Raw genomic sequence first — 23,632 nt, 5'->3', positions numbered from 1 at the left:
ACTATTGGATCTTGTCAATTGCTCTTTCTGTATCTACTGAAGTGATCATGTGGTTTGTCCTTTATTCTATTAATATGTTCTGTCACATTGATTGATTTTCATATGTTGAAACAACCTTGCATGTCTGGAACAAATCCCATTTGTTCATGGTGTAAAATCCTTTTCATATGTTGTTAGATTTAGGTTGGTAATATTTTGTTGGGGAATTTGCATCTGTATTAAGAAATACTAGTCTGTTATTTTCTTTCTTTTTAAAAAAATTTTAATATTTTATTTATTTCTGAGAGAGAGAGAGAGAGAGAGATAGCGTGAGCAGAGGAGGGTCAGAGAGAGAGTGAGATACAGAATCTGAAACAGGCTCCAGGCTCTGAGTGGCTGTCAGCACATAGGCCAATGCAGGGCTTGAAACCACAAACCGTGAGATCATGACCTGAGCCGAAGTCAGACGCTTAACTGACTGAGCCACCCAGGGCCCCCATGTTATTTTCTTTCTTATAATGTCTTTGTCTGACTGTGTATCAGGGTAATCATAATGGTCTCACACAATGAGTTGAAAAATGCTCTCTCCTGTATTTTCTGAAAAAACTTTGTTACAAACAAAAAAAATAATGTTTACACTGACTTCTATATTTACCTCTCCATTTACTTTACCAGTACTCTTTATTCATATTCTTCCTCATGTAGATTTGAATTTCTATGTAATCTTTTTATTTTGGTCTGAAAGACTTCCTTTAATATCTCTTGGAAGGCATATATGCCGGTGATGAAGTTTGTTAGTTTGTTTACCTGGGAATGTCTTAATTTCTCCATTTTTAGAGAATAATTTTGGTGGACATAGAATTCTTGGTTGACAGTCCTTTTTTTCCAGCACTTTGTGTCATGCCACTGCCTTCTGGAATCCGTTTCTGATGAGAAGCCAGGCATTGATCTTATTGAAGATTCTTTGTATGTATGTGTTCAGTTGCTTCTCTCTCTCTCTTTTTTTTTTTTTTGGTGCTTTCAAGATTTTTTTCTTTTCGTCTTTGTTTTTCAACAGTTTGATTATGATGTGTCCAGGTGTGATCTCTTTCATTATTTGATTATTTACTCTACTTGGAGTTCATTGAGCTCTAACAATATGTAGATTAATCTTTTTCATCAAATTTGGGAAGTTTCCAGCCATTATTTCTTCATATATTCTCCCCATTTCTCTCTTCTCCTTCTGAGACTCTCAGTATGTACAACCTTCATAGTGTTTCATAGGGCTCTGAAGTTCTTTCACTTCTCTTCCTTTTCCCTTCCATTCCTCTGTCTGAATAATCTGAATTGACCAATCTTCACGTTCCCTCTTTCTTCTGCCAATTCAAATCTGATGTTCAGCTCCTTTGGTGAACTTTTCATTTGAGTTCTTAAATTTTTTAACTCCAGAATTTCTATTGGTTTTTAAAAAGCAGTTTTAATCTCTTGATAGGTGTTTTTAATTTGGTGAGACATCATCCTCATACTTTCTTTTAGCTCTATAGCCATGGTTTGCTTTCGTTTTTTGAACAATTAAAAACTGTTTATTTAAAAGTCTTTGTCTATTATTTTATCTAGTCTTCCTTTGCATGTCTCATAATTTTTTTTTTTTTTTTTTGGTTAAAAACTTGACATTTAGGAGTAACAGGGTGGCTCAGTCATTTGAGCATCCACTTCTTGATATGGGCTTGGGTAGTGATCTCACAGTCATGAGATCGAGTCCTGCCATGGGTTCCTTGCCAAACATTGATCCTGCTTGGCATTCTCTCTCCCCCTCTCTCTCTCTGCCCCTCCCCCACTCACATTTCTCTCTCTCTCTCAAAGTAAATAAACAGTAAAAAAAAAAAAAACCTTGATATTTAAAAAATATATGATTTGGTAACTCTGAATATGAGACTTTCTTCCATCTCCAACATTTGTTGTTGTTGCTCTTTGTTTAGTCACCTTCCTGAACTAATTCTGTGAAGTCTGTACTCTGTGCGGCACTGAAATCTCTGCTCCGTTAGCTCAGCTGTCACCTACTGGTTGACTGGTCAGAAGTTTTCCTAGATGCCATGAACCACTATGTCTCCCTGCCTTTGCTGAGAGGGTCTGTGTGCATAGCAAGACATAGCATTAACACTTAGGCAGAGAGTTTACAAGTCAACCTTAGTCTTCACTCATCACCTGCCCAGAGCTTCAAGGTTGGCCAAAGATGAAAGCTTAGGGCCTTCTCACCCCTTCCCTGGTGTATTAGTTTCCTACTGCTGCTGTAACAACGTACCACAAATTACTTTAACACAACCTTACTGGCTTAAACAACACAAACATATTCTCTTACAGTTCTGGAGGCCAAGTGTATAATGAAGGTGTTGATAAGTTTGTGTTCCTTCTGGAAGGCTTCAGAAGAAAATCTACTTCCATACTTTTTGTAGGTTCTTAGAAGCTACCTTCAGCTTTTGCTCATCTCCCTTCCTCACATCACTTCTTCCTCTTGCTTCCATTGTCACATCTCCTACTACTGGCTCTGATCCTTCTGCAATCCTCTTATAAGGACCCTTGTGACTATGTTAGGTTCAACCAGGTAATCCAGGATAATCTCCCAACTTTAAGACTTAATTCAATCACATCTGCAAAGTCCCTTTTACCATGTAAGGTCACATAGTCACAAGGACTGGGGATTAGAATGTGAATATCCTTGGTTCAGCCAACCACACCTGAACACAGAGATAACCCTAAGCATGAGTGTGATTTTCTTTTCTTTCTTTTTTTAAAGATTTTTTTAAATGTTTGTTCATTTTTGAGAGAGAAAGAGAGAGTGTGCACGAGGGGAGAGGCAGAGAGAGAGGGAGACACAGAATCCAAAGCAGGGCCCAGGCTGTGAGCAAACAGCGCAGAGCCCAATGTGGGGCTCAAACTCACGAACCACAAGATCATGACCTGAGCTGCAGTCAGACACTTAACCAACTGAGCCGCTCGAGCGCCCCTTTTAAAGATTTTTTTTAAAGTTTATTGATTTATTTTGAGAGAGAGTGTGCAAATGCCAACAGGGGAGGGGCAGAAAGAGAGCGAGAGAAAGAATCCCAAGCAGGCTCTGTGCTGTCAGCACAGAGCCCAGTAGAGTGTGGGGGGGGCTCGATTCCACAACAGTGAGTTCATGACCTGCGCTGAGGTCCCAGGAGTCAGAAGTTCAACTGACTGAGCCACCTGGGTGCCCATCATGTGTGTGATTTTCTAGAGGAAATCCCTTGTGAGTAATCATTTAAAGTCAGAGAAGGAATGTAGTTATTATAGAAGGACTACTCCAAGCAGCCAAAGGCCATAATATCTAGGCCATTGGAGGGGAGTCATTTAAGAAACAAAATACAACAGAAAACACAGCCCTATCCTGGTACAGAGTACCAGGGATATACACTAGCATGTATATCTGTATATCTGGTATACAGGTACCAGAGTAGGGATATACACTAGCATGATGCTGTTACAGATACCCTTAAAAACTCATAATCTGACTGTTAAAATGATTAAGAGGGAGACTGCCTTTAAGAGGAGGGTAGAGAGATTTGTGGTCTTCAGTCTTGAAAGATAATGGTAAGGATTATTAACAAATAATAGGCAAATATGAGAAAGGATAGAGAGGTTACATTATTACTTTTTGCCACAGGTAAGAAGTGTCTCAGGTTCCACACCCTAAAGAGGTTGTAGAATAAAATACAATACAAACTGCTTCTAAAGCTTCAAAGAGGATTTCTCCCAAAATAATGTAAAGGAACTGTTATGGGAACTGTTATGGACTGATTTACATCCATCCCAAATTCGTATAGTGAAACCCTAACCCCCTTTGTGACCATATTTGGAGATAAGGCCTTTGAGGAGGTAATTAAAGTTAAATGAGATCAGACAGGTGGGGTCCTATTCCACAGGGACTAGTGTCCTTATAAGGAGAGGAAGAGGAGGGCACCTGGGTGGCTCAGTTGGTTGAGCTACTGACTGTGTCTCAGGTCATGATCTCTCAGTTCTGAGTTTGATCCCCTTGTCGGGCTCTGTGCTGACAGCTCAGAGCCTGAAGCAGGCTTCGGATTCTATGTCTCCCACTCTCTCTGCCCCTCCCCCGCTCATGCTCTGTCTCTCAAAAATAAATAAACATTAAAAAATATTTTAAAAAAGAAAGAGGAAGGGACACTGGGGATCTCTCTTTCTCTGCATGTGCATAGAGGAAAGGCCATGTAAGGACACATGAGAAGGCAGTTGTCTACAAGCCAAGAAAAGAGCTCACACCAGAAACCAATACTGGCGGCACCTTAATCTTGGACTTCTGGCCTCCAGAATTGTGAGGAAATTAATTTTGTTGTTTAAACCACCCAGTCCGTGGTATTTTGCCATGGCAGCCCTAACATACCAATAGAGGAATTCTAGATATTTTAGTGAACCCTGCTTACATCATGAGGTTGTCATTAGGAAAATTATCTCTCTTTAAAAAAGCATTAGTTGGTTTCATTGTTAGAGTCAGTAGGAATATTCATTCACTTAATCATATGACAAATATTCAAGTTCAGGGTTAGGCTCAGAATTTGTGTGTCTAAGTACGTGTGTGGTGTATTAAGGGAAGTACAAAGATGGATAGCACATAATTAAAACCCTCAAAAACCTCACACTTTGGTACAGCAGTGACTGTAATTTCTTTTTTAAAGTCCTGAGGCACCTGGGTGGCTCAGTTGGTTAAGCATCCAACTCCGGTCATGATCTCATGGTTTGTGAGTTCGAGGCCACGAAATGTGCTGACAGCTCAGAGCCTGGAGCCGGCTTCATATCCTGTGTCTCGCTCTCTCTTTGTGCCTCCCATGCTCATGCTCTGTCTCTCTCTGTCTCTTAATAATAAATAAAAACGAAAAAAAAAATCCAAACACCCTTGAACTCTACTCTATCAGTACTGTTATCATCAGCTAGGAAGCTCTGCCTTCCCTCAAGTGATGAGAGCATATAAAGCAGGTGTATCAATCTCAACACTCTGACATTTTGGACTAGATCATTTTTCCTTGTGTGGGGCAGAGGCTGTCCTTTGGCTTCTCTCTACTAGTGGTACACACAACCCACCGCCCACCCCAGTCATGACAACCAAAAATGTCTCCAGACTTTGCTAAATTTGGTAACAGATAAAACATTTGCAACAGCTCCGCAGGTGATTTTGATCCAACCCCTGGAAAGGCAAACCTCTGGGGAGCATCGTGGTAGCGTGATACAAAGGTTCAGCAATGAACAGTATTAGGCAACTTGTGAAAAATGCAAATCAGGAGACAAAACATGGCTATAAGAGTTTAGAGACCCAATCACTTTGAACTCGAGTAAACCAGAAAGATTTCATGCAGACAGCCAGCAAGATGGCTAAACTACTAGGAATGCACATGAAACAAATTTTTAAGGGTTATTTAATAAATATTTTCTGTGTTAGGTATTTTTACACATTTTACAATCCCCCCCCCCCCCCCCCCCCCCCGACATCTCTCCAGTCACTTTGAGTTAGAATAATAAAGAGAACTGCTGTGTGAAAACATTTGCCTGAGGTGGAATGTCCTGAGCTTATACAAGTAAGGACAGAAAATCACTATATTTCCTTAAAGAAAAAGGTGGAAAATATCCTCAGCTCGCAACAGCCTTCCCTCAGTTTGTGAACTGATCCTCAAATATTTAGGGAGTCCTACTATGCTCCAGGACTACACACAACAGTGGAGCTGGGAACACAATAGCGAATACAACTTCCCAAAGTTCCTGCCCTCATACAGCTTATCTTTCTCATGGTCGGGGTGGACGTGTGGAGAAAAATGAAAATATGTAACATAGCTTATGGTAATAGGTACTATAGAGCGAAATAAAACCAGAAAAGGGAACAGGGCATGCTAAATAAGGGAATTCAGTTTGGGGAGGTCATGAAAAGAATCACTGAGCTGATGGCATTTGAACAAAGCTATCTGGAGGGAACACAGCCATAGAACAGACAGGGAACAGCATTCCAAACCGAGGGAATAGCAATTATAAGCTTATAAAGTAGGAGACTGCTAGGCATGTCTGAGGGACAACCAGGAAGCCAGGATGGCTGCAGCCAACTCAGAGCAGGGGATGGGAGAAGAGGTTAACAGGGAGATGGTGGGGGTAGCTCATGGGCCCTGGAGACCACGGTAAGGACCTTGGCTTTTACTATGAGGGTTGTGAGCAGAAGAGTGTCATTATGGGACTGAAGCGCCCTGGCTGTCGAAAACACCTTAGGAAGGTAAGGCTGTTAGAACAGAAACCAATTAGTAAAGTATTTCAGCCAGGGAGACATGATGGTGGGGACAAGGGCAGTGGGCACTGGAGGTGTTAAGAGAGGGATTCTGTATTTCTGCTGCAGCTAGAACATGGAGGAATTGCCCATGCTTTGGGCGTGGGCTGTGACAGAATGAGCACAGTCAAGGGCTTTGGCTTAGGCAACTGGATCCAACAATTCCTGAGGGCCCTCCGGTCCTCACTGCAGAGAAAGGGGTCGTTATATGTAGATCTCTGGAAACACATCTGCCTCGGACCACTCCATATTTATTCCTCCTTGTATTCCCGGCGCAGGTACGATAACAAAGCAGCCGCGAATTACTGGCACCAAATCTCCCTCCAACCAAGCACTGTGCCACGGCCTTCCCACACATAGGACCACTGCTCGGTAAGATGCAATGATCAGATCCAGTTTTTCGAGAAGGCACTGAGTCGCGGAGAAAATATGTTCCCATCACAGGGCTAAGAAGCGGCAGAGCCAGGGTTCCCACCCAGATCTTCCCTCGACTCCGAAACCACATGGAGGTGGCTCTGTAAAAGCAGATAAAAGCACAAGCCAACAAAGCGCAACGCCCGGCGAGGGCCAGGCCGCGAGCAAAGGGAGGCTAGCGCCGCGCCTCCTTCCTCGGGGACCGCGCTGCCGAGGACACCTGTTCAGCGAGGGCCCGGGACGCCGTCCCGCCCCCGGCACCCACCTACCCTCGGGCCCACGCTCGCCGCCAGAGAGCCTCCCGGCCCTCCTCGATTTACCTGTTGCGGCACCGGCGAGGCTCCCACGCCGCTCCCGGTGGCCGCGCCCGCCCCCGCCACAGCCCCGGCTACCGCGGTGGCCGCCGCTGCCACCACGACCGTCGTCAGGGCGGCCATCTTTCCTCGCCAAGCTGCTCGGGCCGCAGCGGCCACCCGGGCCAGAAGGTTCGGGCCACGGGAGCTCCTTGTCCTGCAGACCGTTGCCCGTGCGGCGGAGCTCTGGGGAAGCAGAGCAAGACCGAGCACGAGCGCAGGGAGGGGCCGAGATGTGGGGCGGGGCCGGGATGCAGGGAGGGGCCGAAGTGCGGGGCGTGGCCAGAGCCCGGGGCGGGGCCGAAGCACGGGGCAGGGCCAAGGGCAGGGCTGGGGTGCAGGGCGTGGCCAGAGCACGGGGCGGGACCGAGGGCAGGGCGGGGCCGGAGCACGTGGTGGGCAGGGGGTGGGTACTGAGGGCCGGGAGGGACCGAGGGCAAGGCGGGGCCGGAGTATGGGGCGGGGCTGAGGTGCCGGCGGGGCAGGGGAGCAGGGTGGGGCAAAGGGAGCGCCGGGCGGGGCCAAGGGCTGGGCAGGGCTGAGACTTGGAGCGGGGCCGAAGCGCAGGGCGGGGCTGTGCGGGGATGCAAGGAAAGGCCGAGCTAGGCGGGGCTGGAGCACGGGGTGGGTCTGGGGTTCAGGGCGAGACGGGAGCGCAGGCGGTGTCGAGATGTGGGGCAGGGCCTGTGAGCCCGGTGTGTCACAGAGGGGCGGGGCCAAAGTGTGGGGCGGGGCCAGAGCGCAGGACCGAGAATCCTCTAGCAGCAGTGTGGGGCAGGGCGGAGGTGGGGACTGGGCGGGATGTTGGGCGGGGCCGGAATGCGGGCTGACCAGGGCCGGAGTGCTGGCTGGGAGGAACCTGGGTGCGGGCAGGGCGCGGCAGGATTATAGGCAAGGGCGGGGGAGGGCGGGGGAGGGAGGGGGCGGGGCCTGAGCGCGGGGCGGGGCTACAGGCCAGAGCCTCACTATGCCGTGGTGGGTTTCTGTAAACTTTTCCGAGCGCTTGTCTACCCTTGTTTAGCAGAATCTTGCTAATCCCCTCATTGACTTCCGATCCCGGACCCATCTTTTACTGTCAAATTGATTCGTGTCATATATATAGTTCTACCTATAGATGTATAGAGATATTTTACATAATAGAATTTCCTTTTAGGTTTCTACAAGGTGCTGGTAAAACAGTCTAAATGAAAAAGAATTTATTTCTGGGCTTGAACAGTAAACTGTCTTTCACACTTTCAGAGAAACGAATCAGGGCATTCCCCACACTGTCAGATATGCCACGTTTGGTCAATAAGAAAAGAGATTTCTTATTGATTACTGTATCAGGGAGGCAGGAAAAGACCATAGGTGATTCCCCCAAAGCTTAGAGGCACGCACCACCTTTTTAAAGAAATGGATTCATTCATTCATCCCTTCACTCATTCAATCAATATCCAGCTCCTTCTAGATGCCAGGCACTGTTCTAGGCCTTTGGAATTCATTGTAGACGTAGACATTATAGATTAGATATGCACACACTCACACAAGGTTCCTTTTGACTTTTAGTAGGCAATTTAAACAAGTAAACAAATAGGGAGTTTTTAGAGTACTTATTTTATGCCCACACTGTTCTAAGTAACCCAGTTGAGTAGTAGTATCCCATTTCACAGATAAGGATACAAACCTGGTCATCCTGACTCCAGAAACCCTCCTGGTAGTGAAGTTAAATGGGCAGCTGGATAAATGCTTTTTGACCCCCGGAAAGAGATGGAGCTAAAGATGTGACTTTGGCCTTCAACTGCTTGTAGAAAATATTTTAAATAGCTCTGAATGAGCTCACACAGGGAGCTGATAAATTGAAGTCTGAGAACTGAGTCTTAGGGCCCTCCAACATAGGTGACCATGGACAGGGGGAGGAGGAGGGAGACTCAGGAGAGGTTGGAGAGAAGAAAGGAAAACCAGAAGCCTACGGAAGAAAAACGTGTTTTGAGGAGGAGCGAATGATCATCTGTGTGGTGTGCTCTCTGGAAGCTGAGTGAGATGAAAACAGGGAATGAGCGTTGGATTTGGCAATGGGGAGGCCATGGCCACTGGACACGAACACTGCCTGTGGGATCGCGAGGACCAAAGCCTCGCTGAGAGGGATGAGGAGATACTGAAGGCGAAGAAGAGAAATGACAGGTATTTTGTAGATTGTGTGATGCAGGTGATCAGAGAAATGAGGTGCTGGCTGGAAAATGTGTGACCAGAGATGCATGATCTTCCATGTGCTGCGTTCCCAGCATGAGGACTCAGAGAGAGTGTTTGTGCCCTGGAGCCCAGGACACAAGTGGAAAGGTTGGTCTTTGATAGGGTTGTGGACTCTTCCTTCTTTTATTAAATAAAATTTTTTTAAATTAAAAAAATATTTTTTATTATTTATTTCTGAAAGAGAGAGAGAGAGAGAAAGAGGCAGCGTGAACAGGGGAGGGTCAGAGAGAGGGGGTGACACAGAATCTGAAAAAGGCTCCAGGCTCTGAGCTGTCAGCACAGAGCCCGATGCGGGGTTCGAACCCACGAACTGTGAGATCATGACCTGAGCCAAAGTTAGACGCTTAACTGACTGAGCCACCCAGGCACCCTCTGAAAAAAATATTTTTCAATGTTTATTTATTTTTGAGAGAGAAAGAGAGACAGAGTGTGAGTGGAGGAAAGGAAGAGAGAGAGAGGGAGACACAGAATCCCAAGCAGGCTCCAGGCTCTGAACTGCCAGCAGAGAGCCCAATGCAGGGCTCAAACTTGCAAATTGTGAGATCATGACCTGAGCCAAAGTTGGGCCCTGGGCCCTTAACCAACTGAGCCACCCAGGTACCCTGGGGGTATGGACTCTTCCTTCCTGGGGTGTATTTTAGCACAAGGTGGTTGGTAGATGTGGGGAGAGAAAACTACTCCCTCTCCTTTCCCTGTTAAGTATATAAATTATGTATCATTTATATACTTACATTTTGACCAAAATGAGGTCTGTTGCTATAGCACCGCCTGAGCAGGATCCTGTTGCTGTTAGTCTAGAAAAATCTGGCAGCCTCAGGGGAAATCAGTCAATCAACAACTTCAATGCAGTGGTCTCTGCAAGCGGCAACACAGGCATGGATATTCTAAGAGAATATATGTGCAACAATTCAGATGCCTGCTGTGTTTAAGGCTTTCAGGGATTTATTAGGATGGAAAACTCCAAGAAATGATTGAGAATCTCATAAATAGAAAACCAGACCAGGTCTTTTCAGTGAGATTAGACAGCTGCCTGGGTCCTCATTTCCAGGCCCCTTTCAGCGATCAGAGCTACAGAATGTATTGTTATTTCATGGTTTCATTATCTTGCACTTTGCACCAATTCTAATTTAACACCAGAGGTTTGTCTTTCCTTAACCTCTTTTGGATTTGCCTTTCTCTTCTCTTATACTGAAAATCTTGGTTCCTTAGGCCATGAATATATTACTTAATAATTGCTTTTTCTTGTAACAATTGCATACTCTCAAATCACAGTTCCAGTATTTCCACTAACAGTCAACCTACTGAGTGAAATTTTTGCAGTTCTTTTTGTCCTTAGATTATGTCCTGCACTGGCTATCCCATCAGAGTGGATTTTTTTTTAATGTTTATTTATTTTTTGAGAGAGAAAGAGACAGCACGAATGGGAAGCAGAGAGAGAGGGAGACACAGAATCCAAAGCAGGCTCCAGGCTCTGAGCTGTCAGCAAGAGCCGGACGCGGGGCTCAAACCCATGAACCGTGAGATCATGACCTGAGCTGAAGTCGGACACTTAACAGACTGAGCCACCCAGGCATCCCCCACCCCCACCTCCCATCAGAGTTTTTATTATGTCTGACAGTTTTCTGAAATCTCTTTTCTCTCTATGGTCATGGCATCAATTTGTTTATAGCTGGCTTCTTTTGATTGTATTTGTGTTCAGTTTCAGTGTTTCCTCTTTTATATTTTCTTCCTGGTTTACTTTTTTTAAAAGATGTAAAACATATGTAACATATGTAAAGCCAAAACGGTCCGACAAGGTCTATTTAAAGAAGTCTTGCTAACACATTCTCCCTATGCCAGTTCAAATGATCCTCTACGTGTAAACATTTTTATTAATTTCTGGCTTGGTTTTTACATTTCTTTCTGCAAAAATGAGTGTATACACACACACACACACAAACATGCACACTCATACATATGCCTACATATATTACACATAACATATATGTTATATATGGGGCGCCTGGGTGGCTCAGTCTGTTAAGCATCCGACTTCGGCTTAGGTCATGATCTCATGGTTCATGGGTTCGAGCCCCGGATCAGGCTCTGTGCTGCCAGCTAGCTCAGAGCCTGGAGCCTGCTTCAAATTCTGTGTCTCCCTTTCTCTCTGACCCTTCCCTGCTCACGCGGTCTCTCTCTTTCAGAAATTAATTTTAAAAAAATTTTAAATATATGTTATATATTATATATATATGTTATATATGTTATTTGTGTTATATATGTTATGTATGCAGGCATATGTATAATTTTGTATATATATTTTTTCTTTTTCTTACAAAAACATGTAGCCTATTGTATTGTCTTAGAGCTGCTGTGACAAAGTATCACAAAGTGGTTTTATAACAATAGCAACTTATTCTCTGACAGTTCAAGAAGGTGGAAGCTGCTTCTTGGGGCTCAGAGGGGATATCTGTCCAATGGTGCTCTCTAACTTCTGACTGACGGTTACCAGCAACCTGCTGTGCTCTCTGGCTTGGGGAAACGTTACTCCAGTGCCTGCCTCCATTTTTGCCTGGGCTTCTCCTGGCATGATGTCCTTCTGTGTCCAAATTTCCCTCTTCTTATAAGGGCACCAGTCATTGGATCAGGGCCCATCCTAATCCAGTGTAACCTTAACTTGACTACAGCTGCAAAGATCCTATTTCCAACAAAGTTCATGGGTACTGGGTATTAGGAATTCAGCATCTCTTGGAAAGATACAATTCAACTCATAACACATACTGTATATAATCCTCTACATATTACATTCTTCACCTAACAATATCTCCTGGAACACATTTGGTATCACATCACAGAAATCTTCATATTTTTTTAAGTTTGTTTATTTTGAGAGAGAGAGAGTACAGGAAGGGAGAAAGAGAGAGAGAGAGGAGAGAGAATCCCAAGAAGGCCCCACCCTATCAGTGCAGAGCCCCATGTGGGGCTCAAACTCATGAACTGTGAGATCATGACCAGAGCCGAAACCAAAAGTCAGATGCTCAACCAAGCTACCCAGGGGCCCCTACTTTTGTATCTTTGAAGAGTAACAATTTTCTTTTAAATGTATTCCTAAGGTTTTTTGTTTTTTTTTTTTTTTAACATTTATTTAGTTTTGAGAGACAGAATGCAAGCAGGGGAGGGATGAGAGGGCAAAGCAGGCTCCAGGCTCCTTGCTGACAGCTCAGCTGATGTGAGGCTCAAATTCACAAACTGGGAGATCATGACCTGAGCCAAAGTCGAATCCTTAACCCACTGAGCCACCCAGGCACCTCTATTCCTAAGTTTTTTATTGCAGCTATAAGTGTGCTTTTGTTTTCCTTTATATGATCTCACTAGTTCTTCTTTGATTATATGAAGATAATAGATTTTTGTTAGATTTTTATATTGCTCATTGAATCAATTCTCTTAATTTCAGTCTTATTTTTAGAGTGATTCTTTTAGGGCTTCCATTTATGCTATTATATTATCTGTAAACAAAGATCATGTTAGAGCTTCCCTTCTAATTCTCATGCTTATATTACAACTGGGAAGAAGGAAGAAGGCTGCAAGTTTGAGTTTCCCTGAAATCAGATCATGAGTCAAGGTAGTGGGCAGAGAGGGAGGGAGCTTTTGTGGGAGGTGGTCCCAGGAAGCCAAGTGAAGGAAGGGACCAAAGCCTAAAAAGATGCTTTAGTAGTTATTGCTGTGGACAACTGGACTATCTCTACCTAGACGTCCTAAGGAGGCTCAAAGAATAATCCTCAAAATGGCTCAGGGATGGAGATGCTGAGGTATCCAATTAAGATATGGCTGTTAAGGCAGAGTGAGGGCAAGTCTGGATAAAAGAGAAAAGTGTGAATATGTATTAAAAAATAATAATCCTCACATTTGATTACCTATTGTGTACCAAATACTCTCATTAACCTCATAACTACCCATTGGCTTAAATGCATTAATTAAGTTGGAGTGGGTGGTTCAGCCAGTTAAGTGTCCGACCTTGGCTCAGGTCATGATCTCACGGTTTCTGAGTTCAAGCCCTGCATCGGGCTCTGTGCTGACAGCTCAGAGCCTGGAGCCTGCTTCTGATTCTGTGTCTCCCTTTCTTTCTGACTTTCCCTGGCTTGTGCTCTGTCTCTCTCATAAATAATAAATGAATAAACTTAAAAAAAAACATTTTAATTAATTATTTATTTATTTTGAGAGTGAGAGAGAGCACAAGTGGGGAGGGGCAGAGAGAGAGAGAGGCAGGGAGAGAATCCTAAGCAGGCTCCACACTGTCAGTGCAGAGCCTGATGCAGGGCTCAGACTCACAAACTGTGAGATCATGACCTAAGCAGAAATCAAAAGTCAGATGCTTAACCAACTGAGCCACTCAGGTTCTCCTAACAAACTTTTAAAGATGATATGGCTAGAATATGACAGAGCCAACCATGGAGCCTGGATCTGACTTAATAATACTTACTTCCCTAAACCACAGTAACCTCCAAGTGCATTTTTCTTCCTTTGCAAACTAGTTTTTTCTAGAGGCCAGTGGAAAATAAAGAAGAGAATCAGTGGGGCGCCTGGGTGGCTCAGTCGGTTAAGGGTCCGACTTCGGCTCAGGTCATGATCACACGGTTTGTGGGTTTGAGCCCAGTGTTGGGCTCTGTGCTGACAGCTAGCTCAGAGCCTGGAACCTGCTTCAGATTCTGTGTCTCCCTCTCTCTCTGACCCTCCCCTGCTCACGCTGTCTCTCTCTCTCTCTCTCTCAGAAATAAATAAAACATTAAAAAAAAAAACAGAAGAGAATCAGTTGTGTTTGAATGGGTGTTTTTTATTCTTTTGCAGTCTGTCCTAGGCTGGCAACCTTCACATCAGCCTCAGGGAAATGAAAAATCTCCATTTGGTAGTTTTATGACTACACCACTTAGTCTCTAAAGAACACTTTTCCCTGAGAATTTCAGCCCATGGGATGAACATAAATCCATCATTTCAGAAAAAATGAATTTCAGAAAAAGTTATTGTGGGTCATTCTTTTGCAGGTCGATAGAAAATTAAACTCATATGTCATCTTTGTATTTCCTTGGATTTCTGGGAAAGTTTTCAGAAACTTCTAGCTCCTAGGGATGAAATAACTTTTCGATTAAGTAGTTACTCTTTCTTGAGAACTTTCAACAGAAAGCATACCCCTATATGTAAGTGTACAAGTTAAAAAATTGTACTTCAAGAAAATAAAAAAGAAAAGATCAAGTCATGTTTGGGACTTCTGTAATGTTGGAGATTAAAACAATTTTTTTTAACATGTATTCATTTTTGAGAGAGAGATAGAGTGTGAGTTGGGGAGGGGCAGAGAGAGAGGGAAACACAGAATCCGAAACAGGCTCCAGGCTCCGGACTGTCAGCACAGAGCCTGACATGGGGCTTGAACCTATGAGCGGTGAGATGAGGACCTGAGCCAAAGTCGGATGCTTAACTGACTGAGCCACCCAGGCGCCTCTGTTGGAGATTTTTAATAACTATCATGTATTAATTTAAGCAGGTATACCAGCTCCCTCTGCACTTCTTTTTATGTGAGAAAAATAATCGTCTATTTTTTATTTTATTTTTAAAAAAATCTTTATTTATTTTTGAGAGAGAGAGAGAGACAGAGTGCAAGTGGGGGAGGAACAGAGAGAGGGAGGCACAGAATCTGAAGCAGGCTCCAGGCTCTGAGCTGTCAGCACAGAGCCCGACTTGGGGCTCAAACACGCAAACTGTGAGATCATGACCTGAGCTAAAGTCAGGCACTCAACCAACTGAGCCACCCAGGCGCCCAATAATCATCTACTTTTAAAACCACTTTGTTTTTTGGATTTTTATTACACATAGGCAGAGATAATCCTGATAACGCCAGTTTAACATTTACTAGTGCCTATAAAATATAACACAAAATAAATGTCTAGTGACGTGCACAGTAACATTTTACGGCTTGCTCACACTGGGAGGAAAATCTATAAATGTTAGGGGTATTACCAAGGAAAGACCGTGGACACCAAGCCAAGGTGCCAGGAACAGGGAAATACACGGGAGTGGGTGGCCCGCCCCAATGTGGGTATGAAAGCAGGTGGTATTTAGAAGCTGCTCACAGGCTGTTATAGGTCACTATGCAAGAAGTACCCTGTGGCAGTCTTGATAGAACCACAAGAGAGAAGAAAAAGGAAAGGTTTTGGTTTTGTACAAATAGGTGTATCCAAGCATATCCTTGACCTGGTGGTCAGTATAAATGAATGACTGCTTCTTGTAGGTTTGTTTCCTCTGCCTGCCAGTATTTCTGCAAGGACTGGTTTTTAGTTCGGGAGGCAGGGATGTTCACTCTCTTAGGATCATAGCTCTCAGACCCTTATAGCAAAACCAGTCTTTTCATTTAGGGCTGCCATGCCATGGGGAGACTGCCTGGAGCCTAGAGAGAGGATTTCAGTTTAGAGTGGACTAAATGGTATATTCTATCAGCTAGATCTGATACATATTGAACTCTGTTCACAGGAAAGAGATAATACTTTCTTTTTTAACACTCAAGAAACATTCACAAAAATTGACCATATATTCAGGCTACAAAAACCTCAATAAATACCAAAAAGCAGAAATGACACAGACCTGGGGGCATCTGGGTGGCTCAGGCGGTTAAGCATCCAACTCTTGATTTCGGCTCAGGTCATGATCTCACAATTCATGAGTTTGAGCCCCGCGTTGGGCTCTGTGCTGAGAGTGCAGAGCCTGTTTGAGGTCCTCTCTTTCCTCTCTCTGCCCCTCCCCCTACTTGCATGCTCTCTCTCTCTCTCAAAATAAATAAATATTTAAAAAATAAAGAAATTGGGGTGCCTGGGTGGCTCAGACAGTTAAGCCTCTGACTTTGGCTCAGGTCATGATCTCACAGTCTATGAGTTTGAGCCCCGCATTGGGCTTTGCGCTAACAGCTCAGAGCCTGGAGCCTGCTTCGGATTCTCTGTCTCCCTCCCTCTCTCTGTCCTTCCCCCCACTCAAACTGTGTGTGTCTCTCTCAAAAACAAATAAACATTAAAAAAATTTTTAAATAAAGAAATAACACAGACATACTTCTCTGATCACAAAGCAAATTGACTGAGAAGACAAAAAGACCCTCTCACCTGAAACTTTAAAACTCTCAGAGAAATCTAGCTATACCTGGCTCGCTCAGTTCGTAGAGCATGCTGACTTAGGCAGGGTCAGGAGTTCAAGCCCCATATTGGGCATGGAACCTACTTAAAAAAATTAAAAAATAATTTAAAAAACTCTTAAAAATCTACAGTCAAAGAAGATATCAAAACTAAATTTGCCATTTGATTACAAAAAACTCTGGTAATGCTATATATTAGTACCCATGGATTATAGCTAAAGCAATCCTCAGAAGCAAATTTGTGAGGTCAAAAGTTATATTCATAAATAAAAAGTAATTAACCAGCTGACTCAGGAAGACAGAGGAAAGATCAACAACCAAAAGGAAAAAGGAAAAATGGACTGAGAGATGTGAAAGCAGAAAATAAAATTAAAATTGGAGAAATGATCTGAATGAATAAATTTAACAAATTAAGAAGGGTAGGGGCACCTGGGTGGCTCAGTTAGTTAAGTCTCCAACTCTTAATGGTTTGTGAGATCAAGCCCTGAGTTGGGCTCTGTGCTGACAATGCAGAATAAATGAATGAATGAATGAATGAACAAATGAATGAGTGAATAAACTAACTTAAAAAAATATATTACTTGCTAACTTGATTTAAAAAACACAAATATACATAATATGAAATGCAAAGGAAAATAAAATCATAGAAGACTATTTTGCTTAATTGTCTACAAATAAATGAAAATCCAGATGACATGAATAATTTTTATGAGAAAATACAATTGACAAGGGCACCTGGGCGTCTCAGTTGGTTAAGCATCTGACTTTGGCTCAGGTCATGATCTCATACTCAGTGAGTTCAAGCCCCGCGTCAGGCTCTGTGCTGACAGCTCAGAGCCTGGAGCCTGCTTCAGATTCTGTGTCTTCCTCTCTCTCTGCCCTTCCCCTGCTCATGCTCTGTCTTTCTCTCTCTCAAAAATAAATAAACATTTGAAAATTAAGGAAATACAATTTACTAAAATTGATAAAATAAAAATCTAAAAATTAACTATTAAAAACCTAAGAAAAAGGAAAAAAATTGTTACAATGGTAGACTGTCAAAGAACACCAGGCCCAGAGGACTTCACAGGCTAATCTTAACCAAATATAGGAAATAAATAGGCTCTAATCTTTTTTAAATTGTTCTAGAACAGAGACAAAAGAGAAAAGCTTCTAAATTCTAGTAATAAAAGTGGCATATGCTTGTTACCAAAAACTGATGCCAGTAGCATAAAGAAAATTACGGGCAAAAATCAATTATGAACATTGATGCAAAAGATGTTCAGCAGTTTTAGAAACTGAATCTGGCGGTAGAATTAAAGGATTAATAGGAAGAATTAAAGGAAAAATAGCTTTTTTTCCCCCTTAGGATTGCAAGAATGATTCAATATTACTATGTTCAGAAGCGGTTGGGTTTATTTGGTTGGCTCACTCGGCATCTATTTCAATCTCTTTTTAGTGTGCATCCCATACCGAGGAGGCTGGAAAGCTTAGGAATCCTCATTTCCCAGGCTCCCTTGCAGCTAGGGTCCTCAATGTAAATTATGTTCTCCAATCAGATGCACTTGTGTGAAACTCAATTTCAGAACTCAATTAAATAGGGAAAAAGGTGGTGCCTGAGGCATCCATTTTGCTGGAGTTGATTGTAGCCGACTTGGTCAAACTATGGAGTTAACAGTCAGCATCAGTTTTGAGATCCAGAGGCAACAGATAATTCTGGTGGCAATGTTTCATTCCCAGATTACATTAAGACAGTGTGGTCTTGGAGCTAATGGATGGGGGCATGACTTCCAGACCATGGCAGAGGGGGCCCATCTCATGGAGTGGCTTTGGGAATTATTCTTAGAACCTGCCTCCCTCCAGCTCTGCACTGATTTACAAGCACTTAATTCCCTGTATTAAATCCCTTTCTGTTTCCTGCAGATGAACTCTGGCTGATAAAAATAGAATAAAAGAAAAAAAAAAAGAATTGTATGATTTTCTTCAAAGATGATGCTTTGATAAATTTCAACATCCATATTTGATTTTTAAAAATCTTCTCAGGTGCCTGGGTGGCTCAGTCAGTTAGCATCTGACTCTTGATTTGGGCTCAGTTCACGATCTCACGGTTTGCAAGTTCAAAGCCCACATAGGGCTCTGTGCTGGCAGTGCAGAGCCTGCTTGGGATTCTCTCCCTCTCCCTCTCTCCCTTCCCCTCTCACGTACTTGTGTTCTCTCTCTCTCAAGATAAATAAGTAAACTTAAAAAAAATTCTTAAAATAGGAAAGATGAATCCTCTTAAAAGCCAGCATTATGTCTAATGAGGAAACAGGAGAAGCATTGCTGTGAAAATCAATAGCAAGGGGCACCTGGCCGGCTTAGTTGGTAAAGCCAGGGACTCTTGATCCTGGGGTCGTGAGTTCAAGCCCCACGTGGGGCATGGAGCCTACTTAGAAAGATAAAATCAAATGGAAAAGATGGTTAATGTTAAAAGAAAAATCAACAGCAAGACAATTATGTCTACAGTCTCCACTATTATTTAGCATAGCTCTGGAGGTCTAACCAATGCAATCACACAAGAGACAAGGAGGTATAAACATTGGAAGAAAGAAATAAAATACCTGAAGATAAACTTGAAATGCAATATTTGAAAAAGATGGTATTTTAAATGCTGTTCTTTTGCTCACATCTGAAGGAAAGTCGGCTTAGCAGAGAACTCTAGGTAAAAGTAAAGTCTCCTCAGAATGCTGAAGACATTATTCCGTCGTCTCTTCTATCCACTACGGAACCCAATATTAATCTGATTCTTGTCCACCTGCAGCTGATCTGTTCCTTTAATTTGGAAGTTTTTTTTCCTCTGGGATTTTATTTTTAAGTAATTTCTGCACCCAGCGTGGGGCTGGAACTCACCCCCCCAAATTAAAGAGTCATTTGCTCCACCCACTGAGCCAAACAGGCACCCCTGGAAGGTCTTTTGAAAAGCAAATGCGAAAGCAAATCTTCTAGCTATTAATTGTCAGGGGGTTGAGCAGGGCTGAAAGCCTGCCAAATTCAGTAGAACATTACTGTTCTCTCCATCACATCTCATACCATAACGCCTACTTGCTGTGGATCGTGCATTGCCAAAAATCTAAGTAAAATTAATCTTCAACCAATTCAGCTCAAATTCTTTAATGATTTCCTACTCAAAGGATTTGACAACCTCACCTTTCCAACTACATAAAACTGCATTTCAGTTTTTAACCACCAGATGTCAGCTGAGAGACAGTAAGCAAGAATCTATTTGAATCTTCACAGAAGAAAAATACTTTTATCCTTTATGCATGAAAATTAGAATGTTATTGGCAGGACATATCAGCAATATGGGTAGGAAAGTGCATACTAGTTGAAATGTGGCAGATAAATAAAAACATTTACATGTATTCAGATTCACAAATACAGTCAATTGACATTTCATCTCTTAAATAGGTATCAGCTTTCCACATGTTATACTAACTTTAAGAGTTCTTTTTAGTGGAAGTCATTGGAATAGTTAAAAAAAATTTTTTTTTAATGTTTTATTTGTTTCTGAGAGAGAGAGAGAGAGAGCTTGAGCAAGGGAGGGTCAGAGAGAGAGGGAGACACAGAATCTGAAGCAGGCTCCAGGCTCTGAGCTAGCTGTCAGCACAGAGCCTGACACAGGGCTCGAACCCACCAACCGTGAGATCATGACCTGAGCCGAAGTCGGCTGCCTAACCGACTGAGCCACCCAGGTGCCCCTGGAATAGTTTTAATGCTACCAATTTCTAAGTTCTCTATGATATTAAAAACAAAACAAAACAAAACTCTCTTACTTACACCGGAAGGTAAACCAAAAGAATAGAGATGAGGAGTTTTGAAGTTCATGAACTAATTTTTTATCAACAACACCATTCACTCTTCTGTAATCTCTTTTTTTTTTTTATTCTTTACGTATTTTTGAGAGAGAGAGACAGAGTGCAAGCAGGGAACGGACGGGGCGGGGGGGGGGGGGGGTGCAGGATCCTGAAACAGGCTCCCTGCTTTGAGTGTCGGCACAGAGCCCGACATGGGGCTGGAGCCCAACAACTGAGACCATGACCTGAGCCGAAGTTGAACACTTAACCAACTGAGCTTCCCAGGCGCCCCTGTAATCTATTATTTTCTGTTGTGTGTGACCAGNTAATCTCTTTTTTTTTTTTATTCTTTACGTATTTTTGAGAGAGAGAGACAGAGTGCAAGCAGGGAACGGACGGGGCGGGGGGGGGGGGAGATGCAGGATCTGAAACAGGCTCCCTGCTTTGAGCTGTCGGCACAGAGCCCGACATGGGGCTGGAGCCCACAAACTGAGACCATGACCTGAGCCGAAGTTGAACACTTAACCAACTGAGCTTCCCAGGCGCCCCTGTAATCTATTATTTTCTGTTGTGTGTGACCAGACTCCTTCAATGACCTATAAGACCCTGCATGATCTGGCCTCAGCCACCTTTCCTGCTTCCCTCTCTTTCCTTCCTGGCTCTCCACAGCTGCCCTGGGCTTCTTTCAGATCCAGGAATGAGGCAGTATCCCTTTGCATATGTTAGGGGCTGTGTCCGGAGTGAGCTCCAACCCTCTCTTTATCTTACGAGTCATGAGTCTCCAGGACATAGTTTGAATGTCAGCTTCCTTGGCCACGTTCAGTGCTGTCTGGATTTGGATTCCTTCCAAGCTGCTTTTCCTTCACAATACTTTACACCATTTGTTATTATCTTTGTGTGATCATTTGATCTAGATGGGAATCACCTCCATGCAGCACCCTCGTATCTCTGCCATCTAGGCCACAGTGGAGTTAACATTTTTTTTCCCTTTAGTTATTTTGAGAAAGAATGAGACTGAGTGGGTGGAAGGGTAGAGAGAGAGAGAGAGAGAGAATCCCAAGCAGGTCTTGTGCTGTCAGTGCAGAGTCTACCTTGGGGCTCGATCACACAAACCTCCAGATCATGACCTGAGCGGAAACCAAGAGTTGGATGCTCAACGGACTGAGCCACTGAGGCGCCTCAATTTTTTTTAAAGGTGTGTGTGTGTGTGTGTGTGTGTGTGTGTGTGTTTGGTTTATTTAGGTCACAATAGAGTTTACTCAATAGCACTTAATAAATATTTGTGGAAGGAAAGAATTATTGAATAAGGTTACAGTGTTTGTGCACATCCCCCATTAGAATGCAGGCTCCAGGGAGGATGATCTTTGTTCTGTCCACTGCTGCAACCCTATGCCTGGAAGAGGCCCACTGTAGGCATCAGTGTTGTCAAATAGATCCTTGGATAAATAGATGGTCTACATGGTTGACAAAAACTCTGGTCATCTATGAGGCAAATCTTTTTTATTAATTATTTTTCAGAGAGAGAGAGCAAGAGCACATGTACAAGTAGGTGAAGGGCAGAGAGAGAGAGAGAGGGAGAGAGAGAATCCCAAGCAGGCTCCATGCTATCAACACAGAGCTCGACTCGGGGCTTGACTCCATCTCATGAACCGTGAGATCCTGACCTGAGCCTAAGTCAAGAGTCGGCTGCTTAGCCGACTGAGCCACCCAGGTGCCCCATCTGTGAGGCAAATCTTAAGTGAAATAACATTTTTTTGTTAAAGTAGAAATTTAGTTTCTCATGACCTTCATTTGCTGACTCAAAAACCAACCGAACATGACACTAAACCCTTTCCCAGGGTTTCTTCCTTCCTAGGGAAATCACAGGGATTTTTTGCTAGGACCGCGCAGCGCAGTCATGACTATTTCACAGCTGGGTGGATGGGTGAAGTAGCTCTTCCATGTGGAGAAGGGCTTGGAAAGGGGACTTTTCGGGATGCCGCCACAAGGTAGCTCAGGGACTCTGATTGGAACTACTCAATCATTCCGCAAATACTGTTCATTCATTCGGTGGTATTCTACTGAATAACCATTATGTGTCCGTGACACTGCTGGCCAAACGAGACATGGTCCTGGCCCTCAAGAAGCTTGCCATCTTTTTTTTTTTTTAATTTTTAAATGTTTTTTATTTATTTCTAGGAGAGAGAGAGAGACAGCGTGAGCAGGGGAGGGTCAGAGAGAGAGGGAGTCACAGACTGAAACAGGCTCCAGGCTCTGAACTGGCAGCCAGCACAGAGCCCGACGCGGGGCTCAAACCCACGAACCGCGAGATCATGACCCAAGCGAAAGTCGGACGCTTAACCGACTAAGCCACCCAGGCGCCCTGAAGCTTGCCATCTTTTAGGGAAGATGGACCAGTAGACTAATCGCTGAAGTCCAGTGTGGCCCAGGTAAATATTCTGCACGGTGTATGAGTAGAATACACAGCTCAACAGAAATTTGAATTGTGGTCAGGGGTCTTCGGGACAGCTTCCTTAAGGAGGAGACACCCAAGCTCAGTTTTCAAGGATAAGAAGCCTTTAGTTATAGCAAGAGGAGGGCACCTGGATGGCTCAGTCTGTTAAGCCTCTGACTCTTGAGTCAGGTCATGATATCATGGTTCGTGAGATCAAACCTTGGGCAGGGCTCTGTGCTGATAGCATGGGGTCTGCTTGGGATTCTCTCTCCTTCTCTCTCTGCCCCTCCCCTGCTCAATTGCATGCACATGCCCTCTCTCTCTCTCTCTCAAAATAAATAAATAAACATTAAAAAAAAAAAGAAAGAAAGGGGCACTTGGGTAGCTCAGTTGGTTAAGCATCTGACTTCAGATAAGGTCATGATCTTGCAGTTCATGAGTTTGAACCCCGCATCAGGCTCTCTGCTCTCAGCATGGAGCCCACTTCAGATCCTCCATTCTCCTCTGTCTCTGCCTCTCCCTTGCTTGTGTGCTCTCTTTCTCTCAAAAATAAACATGAAAGAAGGAAGGAAGGAAGGAAGGAAGGAAGGAAGGAAGGAAGGAAGGAAGGAAGAAAGAAAGAAAGAAAGAAAGAAAGAAAGAAAGAAAGAAAGAAAGAAAGAAAGAAAAGAGCAAGCACCCCTTTCTAGAAAACGACTTCAGAAGATCACAGAGCACTGGGGCACAATGGCTGGTTTAGGGAATGTCAAGAAAGTCAGCATGGCTCTAACAAAGCATGCAGCTATTTCAACCAGAAGCTTGGAGACTCTTAGTGACCCTGAAAGAGTTGGCAAGCTAATTCCTCCATCCCCACTCTCCCAACCCAGTCTCCTAGTGAATAATTCTCTTCTTACACATAAGGCAACGATAAATTAGAGACAGCAGAAGTCTTCAACAGGAGTGACAGCTATC

The 23,632-nt window shown here is 43.6% G+C and overlaps 1 protein-coding gene across 1 annotated transcript in view; it reads right to left on the bottom strand.

Annotated features, from left to right (window-relative positions):
- The window catches only part of CCDC112 (coiled-coil domain containing 112), a 32,069-nt gene extending 24,822 nt beyond the window's left edge, over nucleotides 1–7,247 (bottom strand). The window contains exon 1 of the mRNA XM_039252593.1: nucleotides 7,027–7,247. Within this exon, the coding sequence (XP_039108524.1) occupies nucleotides 7,027–7,143 (117 nt within the window). The 5' untranslated portion in view covers nucleotides 7,144–7,247. The remainder of the gene's footprint in view (nucleotides 1–7,026) is intronic.
- Nucleotides 7,248–23,632: the final 16,385 nt, after the last annotated feature.

The sequence above is a fragment of the Hyaena hyaena genome, unplaced genomic scaffold (assembly GCF_003009895.1).
Source record: "Hyaena hyaena isolate Hyena2069 unplaced genomic scaffold, ASM300989v1 scaffold_431, whole genome shotgun sequence".
Lineage (NCBI taxonomy): Eukaryota > Metazoa > Chordata > Mammalia > Carnivora > Hyaenidae > Hyaena > Hyaena hyaena.
The sequence above is the reverse complement of the archived record's forward strand: the minus strand, read 5'-3'. Positions and strand labels throughout refer to the sequence as shown.